At 39.9% G+C, this 8,746-nt stretch overlaps 2 protein-coding genes across 3 annotated transcripts in view; one reads left to right on the top strand and one right to left on the bottom strand.

The window, feature by feature from the left end:
* Positions 1–3,409, top strand: part of rhof (ras homolog family member F) — a 5,702-nt gene extending 2,293 nt beyond the window's left edge. The window contains exons 3-5 of one of the 2 annotated variants that reach the window (XM_058064816.2): positions 130–239; positions 1,185–1,319; positions 2,989–3,409. In XM_058064816.2, the coding sequence (XP_057920799.1) occupies positions 130–239; positions 1,185–1,319; positions 2,989–3,084 (341 nt within the window). In that variant the 3' untranslated portion in view covers positions 3,085–3,409. Of the gene's footprint in view, positions 1–129; positions 240–1,184; positions 1,320–1,459; positions 1,750–2,988 lie in introns of those variants that run through there. The other variant, XM_078794132.1, reaches the window with a different exon arrangement.
* On the bottom strand, positions 1,850–8,343 carry tmem120b (transmembrane protein 120B). Its single transcript, XM_058064807.2, has 12 exons — positions 8,181–8,343; positions 7,224–7,342; positions 7,024–7,140; positions 6,208–6,267; positions 6,032–6,127; positions 5,871–5,960; positions 5,734–5,799; positions 5,423–5,484; positions 4,759–4,851; positions 4,611–4,675; positions 4,467–4,535; positions 1,850–3,292 (listed from the first exon to the last, which is right to left on the bottom strand). Exons 1-12 carry the CDS (start codon positions 8,241–8,243, stop codon positions 3,176–3,178), a joined length of 1,017 nt encoding a protein of 338 aa, XP_057920790.2. The 5' UTR covers positions 8,244–8,343; the 3' UTR covers positions 1,850–3,175.
* Positions 8,344–8,746: the final 403 nt, after the last annotated feature.

The following is an 8,746-nucleotide window of genomic DNA, read 5'->3' as shown; positions in this document are numbered from 1 at the left end:
TATGTGAATATGCCCTGACTTAGAAACACATACAACACATTGTATCGCCCATTTGTTGCTCTCCAATCTATCCACTGTTGTTTACAATCCACGCATACTTTTTAATCAGATCTCCTGTTTGTCTTTCAGGACAGGAGGATTACGACAGGCTGCGGCCACTCTCCTACCAGGAAGCCCATCTGATTTTGGTCTGCTTCGACGTGACCAACCCTACCAGTTTTGACAATGTCACCATAAAGGTACAAAATAGATAGCAATCGCAAAACGTGCTCTCTTAGGCATGCCTCTACCAAGAAGTAGCGCCTCACGTTCTTTCAGTTATGATTAACTCATGGTTCTTTGCTTTTTGCGTGGACTTTGACCTCGTGCAGCGAGAACAATATTGGTCATCACTTCCTTCTTTCAGACCTGCTTAGCGTGAGAAATGTCATTTTATGTTGTTGAGAGATATTATCTCCATATATCCATATTATGTTTATCAAGGTACATTCTGTACCAGGACTATTCTATTAAAATGTTCTGGAGGAGGTGTCAGATTTTCAGGGAGCTAAAGACCAGGGACACAGCGCCCATCACTCCTGTCACATCCTCAAACACCTTTTTATCCAAGCAAATGGCTTATATAGTCATAAATTAAAACAGTATGTTTATGCTAGTCAAAGCTCTTTTATATGACAGGAGTGCTTTGTTCTCAAAGACCTAGCGCAAAAACAGCAATTAAAAACGGCCTCTCAAGTCCCACAAAACTGTCATTTCAATAGATATATATTCACCAGAATAGACCGCCGCCAAAGTACTCATTGTCCATAAATGCTTAAGTGTTTTTACGATCTATAGGTGATTACCCTATGAGTGCACGTACTGCGTATTTGTGCCGCAGTTTGCCTTGTCATGGGTTGTTAAAGTTAAGACCAGGTGTATTTCTCGATATGAACTTACTTTTACACTTGTATGATAGCTGAAATATCAAAGACCTGTCCCAAGTTCAATTTGCACAATTAAACTTCATTCATTTTTTACTTTACATTTCAATTGGTGTCAGACAGCCAAAAATGTTAAAGCTATTTAACCCTCTAATTTGTCCTAAATGTCAATAATGTGGTAGAATACAATAGACAACGATTATGACTTTATTCCAGTGCTCAATCCGTTAAGATTCTGTGTGTTTTTTTTTTTTAACCCAGTGGAACCCAGAGGTGAAGCATTTCTGTCCCAACATTCCAGTCATCCTAATCGGCTGCAAGACTGACCTCAGGAAGGATAAAGAGTCCATCAGGAGGCTGAAGGCCATCAATCAATCTCCCATCACTTACACACAGGTAAGCTATCATTATTTTGATATGCAGGAAGCGGAGGAAGAAGCAGGCTGACCCACTAAGACATTCAAGCTGCTTTCACTCCAACAAGCTTATCTCCACCTCTCCTTGATTAATCTCATCACGGCGTCTTTGGGATGCAGGGACTGGCCACCCAGCAGGGGATGAAAGCCGAGCTCTACCTCGAGTGCTCGGCCAAGTATCAGGAGAACGTGGAAGACGTCTTCAGGGAGGCTGCCAAAAAGGCTTTGGCGTTCCAGCGCAAACACATGAACTATAAGAGGAAGAGGAAATGTGTCATTTTATGACGATAAGAGGACGTCGCTGCCTGTCAGTCAAAGTGGCAGCACATCTCCTGTTGACTCAAGATACATGAAGGGTTTTCATATGCACTTTGGGAAAAAACATAAAATATTTAGTCATTTTTCTTTCATTGCCTTTTGTATTTTTTTATTAAAGATTTATTAAGAGATTTTACTTGTTAAAAACAACTTTATATGATACAAACAAGGCCAAATATTATTTTTTTATTTTGTGAGTGGCTATTTTTTTAGTTTGTAAAGTAGCCAAATACTTTTTTAAAGTCATTTGAGAGGAAAAAAAAGTTATCCCTAATACAGTAATGAATATTTTCTATTTGAATTTAAGACATGATAAATATCCCTTAATTTATCACACAATCTTGAGGGGAAAAGAAGTACAATTAATCATACATGTTTATGCCTGTATTGAGAAATGGCAGATTTCTTTCATCAAAAATAATGAAAATAGACTTTTTAAAGGTAGAATATAATTCAACAACTACAAATTCACTGGCTCAAAATATTTTTTTGGTTTAACTGTGTGTGCCATTTCCTGTATTTTTCCAGCCAAACGAGTGCAGTACTGTAGTAATAATCTTGGACAACAGCGCCCACTAGTGTTAAAAAAGTGAATTAGATCTATGCCGTGCAGAGGCGGCAATTACAATTCTATTTACAGCCATTGGGAATTCTGTTGCATTTAGTATCTAATTTGTATTTTTTTAAAAAAATCATAAATATTTGCATTCCCTCATAAACATGACAGTTCAATTTCAAAAATCAAACATTTTCCTCTTAAGTTAATACAAATATTTAATTTGTGGCTTGGAATCGTCCCATTTCCCCCCTTCCCTCATTCTACATGACAGTGTTGAAGTACAGTACTGATGCCAACAAGTAGCATTTTAACCCTAAAACATGTGTGCAACATGACATAATATAGGACACATCCCTTTCAACAAATTCAAGTGTTTCTGCCTTTTAGGACTATAAAACACACAACTAGACATGATGCTCATCCCTTACCATGATAAAACTACATGTGCATCTTACTGATGGTGAACAACACAAAGGTGGACATTTGAGGACGGTCCCTGCGTGAGCCCTGTGCGTGTTCTTGGAAGGCTACAGAGTGCAGCATTCTATACTTATTCTCATTACTTCTAAAAAGGAGTCCGACCTAGACACTTGTGAAACAGACACATGACACGGGGGGGAACTACTTCACAGAAGTATGAAGCTGCAAGACTTTCAGATGGTCAAAGGCAAAAGATCTGCTGATGTACAGTTGACTGACACCCTCTTTCGTTGCATATGATCCTAACAACACATCGATGCACTGAAAGTCTGTCCATTTTGTTTTCATATAGGATCCAGCAGCAAAGTGGACATCAGTGAGGGACGACAGCAACAGCATGGACAAAAACCCATCGCACAGTCGGCCGGATGCTGCTACCAACACCTGAGAGAAGAGAACTGCACTTTCTCCACAGTCAGATGGATGTGCAAGATTGGTCCTTGTCCTCCAAAAACCAAAGAAAAATCTGATCGAGATTCTCAGTCACTTTTTGTCACATTTTCCTGGTTCTTCTGCACTTTTTGGTGGACCACCTTTAATGTAGTGAGAAAGTTACCGAGGAACAGGACGAGAAAGGTCAGTGCCAGCATAAATACCTGCCAAGATAAGAACAGCAAAGCATTTGTGTCATGTAGAGCTGTGGTTCCAAAACTTCGCCAGTGGCAATGCCAAATTTACAAAACATTTTTATCATTAACAAAAAAAATATCGAAATATCAACCAGTCCAGGTTGTACACCGCCTCTCGCCCGAAGACAACTGGTATAGGCTCCAGCATACCCGCGACTCTAGTGAGGATACGCATCGTAGAAAAATTATGGGATGGTTACATTGAAATATTAGGCATGACTAATAACTAGTAAGTCATTCTGTATGTCTGTATGGAGTTTGCATGTTCTCCCGGTGCATGCGTGGGTTTCCTCACACATTCCAAAAAACATGCTAGGCTAATTCATTCATTCATTAATTTCCTACATGCGAGAGGCGGGGTACACCTTAGACTGGTGGCCAGCCAATCACAGGGCACATAAAGACAAACAACCATTCACACTCACATTCATACCTATGGACAATTTGGAGTCGCTAATTAACCTAGCATGTTTTTGGAATGTGGGAAGGAAACAGAGTATCCGGAGAAAACCCACACATGCACGGGGGAGAACATGCAAACTCCACACAGAGATGGCCGAGTGTGGAATTGAACTCGGGTCTCCTAGCTGTGTGGCCTGCGCGCTATGCTAGGTTAATTGGTGACTCCAAATTGTCCATAGGTATGAATGTGAGTGTGAATGGTCGTTTGTCTATATATGCCCTGTGATTGGCTGGCGACCGGTCCGGGGTGTACCCCGCCTCTCGCCTAAAGTCCACTGGGATAGTCTCCAGCATCCCTGCACTTGTAATTGTTTTTCATTGTCATTCACGTACCCCCCAATGACAATTGTTGGACTCCACTTTGAGAACCTAGACTATAGTGGATCTTTGACTAGGAATTATGCAGTAGGTACTGAAAATGTAAGTCCTCCTGTCATTTATAGAACCTTTGATTAGTGTTTTTGCAGCAGGTCCTTAAAAAGCAGCCATGCGCTGCTACTGTTTTTTTTTTGCAGTACAGTAAAGTACAGTTACAGTAAGTAGCGATAGCATCGCACTCCTGTCATATAAAAGCGCTTGACCTAGTATTTTTTGCAATAGGACCTTCAAAACAGCAGAGATCTTTTGTGATACTGTATAAAGGATCTTTGACAAGCATTGGATGTAAATGGATACCTACCTGCCACTCCTTGCAGTCCTCATGTCCCGCCAAGCGAAACAGGGTCACAGAATTATACAGCTGCCAAAACTGAAAGAGAAGGAGGTGTCTCTTTGAATGAGGTTGGTGGTTTACATCCCACAAGTAGACATCGTGCTCACTTACATGGCCGAAAAAGAGAAATGGCAAAAGAAACGTAAGGCCTCTCCACATCCAGGACTGGAATCCCTCTGCAAGGAATCATGAGTGGCGTTGATGTCGTGTCTGGAACCTTTTACCCCCCTTTTTATCCCCCTCTACTTGGACCACTCACCCACTGTGAGGTCCAGCTGATTTCTCTCCCCTAAAGCCCGCAGCCTGTACAGGCAGCCGCTTTGATAGTAGTACTGGAGGAACTGGACAAAACCTGGAGACATTAGAAAGTCCACATCTGAACATCCCCCCCACTTAAACGACACTCTGTGATGTACGCCTCCATGCATGAGATATGAGCAAGGCAGTTTGTGTGCCGGCATGCTTGATTTTCAAGGCAAAATTTTGCCGTTATGTAAGCAAATTGTTGCCTCGGGTGATGGAGGACATGGCGTGCTCTAACCCCCGCTTGCTGTGTTAACTTGTCACACAGCTGATTGAAGTACAGTATCGCCATTTTAGAACAGAATACAGTAAACCTGCATCTACTTTAGAGTAGTCAGTTACAGCTTGTTATAATACCTGGCAACATGAGTTCCAGCACAAAGTGAGTACCAACATAATTGTGTCTCTACGAGTTAATTCCTACCTGGCAACAAGCAATGGTGCTGACACCAACTACAGGTGTAAAGTGAGGTGCGCTATCTTGTGTTGTCAGCTATTTAGACACACAATGGCTCTCTGGTGATGTATATCGCTACTCTAAAGTACGGCATATTCAAGTTTAATTTGGATAGTATTTTCCCTTGAGAGGTTATAACAACAAAAACCAAGTCGGGACTTACTCTGATAGATGGAGAAGGCAAGGAACTGACTTCTAAACATCTGATACATGGGTCCCTCTGGCCTGCAAGGAGCATAAAAGACAGCTTAAAACTTGAAATTGGTTCATAATACCGCAGGACACACATTTGGATTTATTTTCCCCACAGGAAATAAGGGATGGGCACAATATATTTTATAGAAAAAGTAAATACATTTTTATTATTATAATGGCATGGGAGAGTCTCCCTGAATGTTCTCAGCGGTAGTAAGGTATACCGAGGTGTCATAATACTGTCATTTTGCAGTTCCACTGTATTGATAACACACTCACCAAGTGAGCATCACACCGGACAGGAAGGTGGACACGTAATGGTGGGAGACCCACCACCCTTTAATCCTGAATCAAAACACAGGACAAGTTACATGTGGCTTACTATATAAGGATCCCATGTATGACATTCTACTCACCTGGAGCCATTGGTCATGAGGATGCTTTCCCTTATGGTTAATGTGCAATAATACCAAACCAGCAAGAAGTTGAAGATTTCATCCGTCACCCTAAAACACCAATACGAATAAGAACGTCATACACATCTGAGATAACGGAGGCGGTAGTGATGTCGCCTCACCGACAGTTGAGGAAGAAGAGGCAAGTGATGGCGCCAAACATGAGGATGATGGTCATGTACAGCTTGAACTTCTCGTACTCGTCCTTGTAGGCAAACCTACGTGGATGATAATAAATGACAAGAAGATGATATGGATGATGAGGACAGCAAGACAAGGAGATGAAGGAAGTCCATACTTGGCCTGATTGCTGAGAAGCGTCACGTTCACGTTGCCCAGTACTAGGTTCAGGTACAGCCTGGAAGATAGAATAACACTTTCTTTTTGCATGTGTAACTTCCTGTCGGAATTTTTTAATGATGGTCAGAGTATGTTCTCACTTAATTCTACTAAGAATGCACACTTTTAACTCAGTTATTACAGGCACAAAAAAATCTAAATATATTAAATTATATTAAAAAATACATAATTTATATTGGACCCATTTGTTGTCTAAATGAAGAGAAAAATTATATAGAAAAACATCAGAAAAAATCTGAAAAATAATCCCCAATAATGTATTAAATTTATTACATTAAAGAAACATCTAAAAAAAACAATACGATTTACAATGTATTATTTTCTGTCAAAAAATTTACTAATTAATTTATTTTTACAATGGTGAGGTATAAAAAATTATATCATATAAAGAATTAATTACAAATTATAATGTACTAAAGGTTCAAAAAGGGTCTAAATGTAAAATATATACTATATATTCATATAGGTATTCTGCAAAAGACTATAATTACATATCATTGGTCCCAACTTTTCAATTTGAATACTAAAAATAATAAAAAATTTAAAAAACATAGTACAACATAATCCAAATGATCCTATATTCATAAATGAGAAAAACACGCTAAATCACATACAATTAGGACTAATCCGGTTTCAATACCCTGTGTGAACTGATGCATCAGGTTCTAATGTGTTGTGGATGTTTAAGGTGAAGCTGGACTGCAGCATGATTGGTTGACAGTTGTGTCCGAGACCCAAGTGAAAAGGTACTGACCCATTCTTCTTTGGTAAATACGCTTCCATGTCGAAGAAGACATTCTCTTTCTCTTTGATTTGAGTCTGGATGTCCGTTACGACGTGCATCTGGTTTTCATCGCAGACTTGTGCGCACCTTTGAAAGAAGAACAAGTCCATCAGCTTCCATGCATGTTTTGCAGCTATCCAAATATGAATGACGAGAACACAAAACCATACCTGTTCAAGCTACCACGAAGGTCTTTTAGACATTTCCTCTGTTTGCTGATGGCGTTGCTGCATGTCGTCTGAAGATTAGTCAGCTCTTCAAGTTTCTGCCTGTACAGTTTGTGAGTTTCCTATAGATGTAAACGCATCAGTCACGTCAACAATATTTGCACTTATATTACAGGAAGAAGAAAATAAGACAACTGAATCAATTCCCTTTGTCTTAATTCGATTCAAATGCGATAGTGTCCTTTTGTTTTTATTTTTTTAAATAAAAAGCACATGTACATTAGATAGTTCTTCCAGGCGTAACTAATACTGTGGCTCCCTATAAATGAGCTATCCCTAGACAGTTAAGCCATCACATTTCCCAACGGGTCAGCTCTAGATTTAAAATGTTGACCGTATTGTCACATTTAATACGAGCAATAGGAACAAGGGTGCCACAATGCAACAAAGCCACCTTTAAAAACGATTAGCATTGTTTTTGTGTGGTTAGCGTAGAAAGTGTTTTCAACTCGCTAGCTAACGTCAGCTAGCTAAGATGCATTCAAAGATCATTGACTACTTTGGAGGGGGGAAACAGTGGCGACAAAATTATTCTAACATTTGACATTCATAGAACAATGAATACTGTGATGGAATTAACGAAATGTTGCACGGTGTTGTTAGCCGGTGCAACAGCAAAACACACTAGCTGTACGGGGAACCTGCCGCTAACGTCAGGCACGCAAACATATCGTGAAGTGCACATACAACCGGTGATATATATGAAGCAAATTTCCGATATGATTTTGCTTAAAACTTCCCTAAAAGTTGCTAATTATTGCGCATAGGTTGACTGTGATAATAAGAATGAATGCCGAGTAAGCAGGAGGCTACGGTGATTCCTCTGTCAGTGTCATCCACCGCGACGACGAAGCGACTTTAAAACCCGCCGAAATAATCATTTCACATTATTGTTCTTACTTGCAATTGCTGATATTCCTCATCGAGTTCTTCCCACTCCGCCTTGAACTTGGCTACGGACATTGTAGTGCAGTTCAGACGGTGCAAGTGAGGAAGGACGGAGGGTCCTGCGAAAGCTCGCACAGGATGACGGTCCACTCAAGCGCTCTTTAATTGGGCTGCACTGCGCGTGCGCACAACCTCAACTCATAAAACTACAGCCATACAAGTGTCGCAGTAATAACTTCAAAATCACCTGGAGATAGCATGTACAGTATGCACTGACACCCCCCCCCCAACACATCATATCAGCCCTTAAAAGATCATGGGAACATTTTGACTCATTGTGTTTATTTTAAAGTCGAATAGATGCAATTTAAGGAGTTTGAAAACCATTAAAAATACATTTTTATCCTATATTTTAACATAATCTAATGTAATTCTTTATGTTGAAATTTCAATTTGGACTATTGGCTTTCAATTTAAGCCTGCAACAAAGTTTTTAATGCCACTTTTAAGTATGTGTCTCTATTGATGTTTGGAATGGTGTATATGTAATTTTAATAATTGTATTGTGTAAAAAAACT

This window comes from Doryrhamphus excisus, linkage group LG10, assembly GCF_037039965.1.
Source record: "Doryrhamphus excisus strain RoL-2023G ecotype Guam linkage group LG10, RoL_Dexc_Guam_v1.1, whole genome shotgun sequence".
NCBI classification, from domain to species: domain Eukaryota; kingdom Metazoa; phylum Chordata; class Actinopteri; order Syngnathiformes; family Syngnathidae; genus Doryrhamphus; species Doryrhamphus excisus.
The sequence above is the reverse complement of the archived record's forward strand: the minus strand, read 5'-3'. Positions and strand labels throughout refer to the sequence as shown.

What these genes read in the sequence shown, in the direction of transcription:
- tmem120b (XM_058064807.2), bottom strand. Translation starts at nt 8,243, where the DNA reads ATGTCCGTAGCCAAGTTCAAGGCGGAGTGGGAAGAACTCGATGAGGAA. An exon ending in CTTCGTGGTAGCTTGAACAG is followed by an intron (nt 7,141 to 7,223) that starts GTATGGTTTTGT and finishes CTTCTTTCAAAG; the next exon opens with GTGCGCACAAGTCTGCGATG. An exon ending in CTTCTCAGCAATCAGGCCAA is followed by an intron (nt 6,128 to 6,207) that starts GTATGGACTTCC and finishes TCATCCACGTAG; the next exon opens with GTTTGCCTACAAGGACGAGT.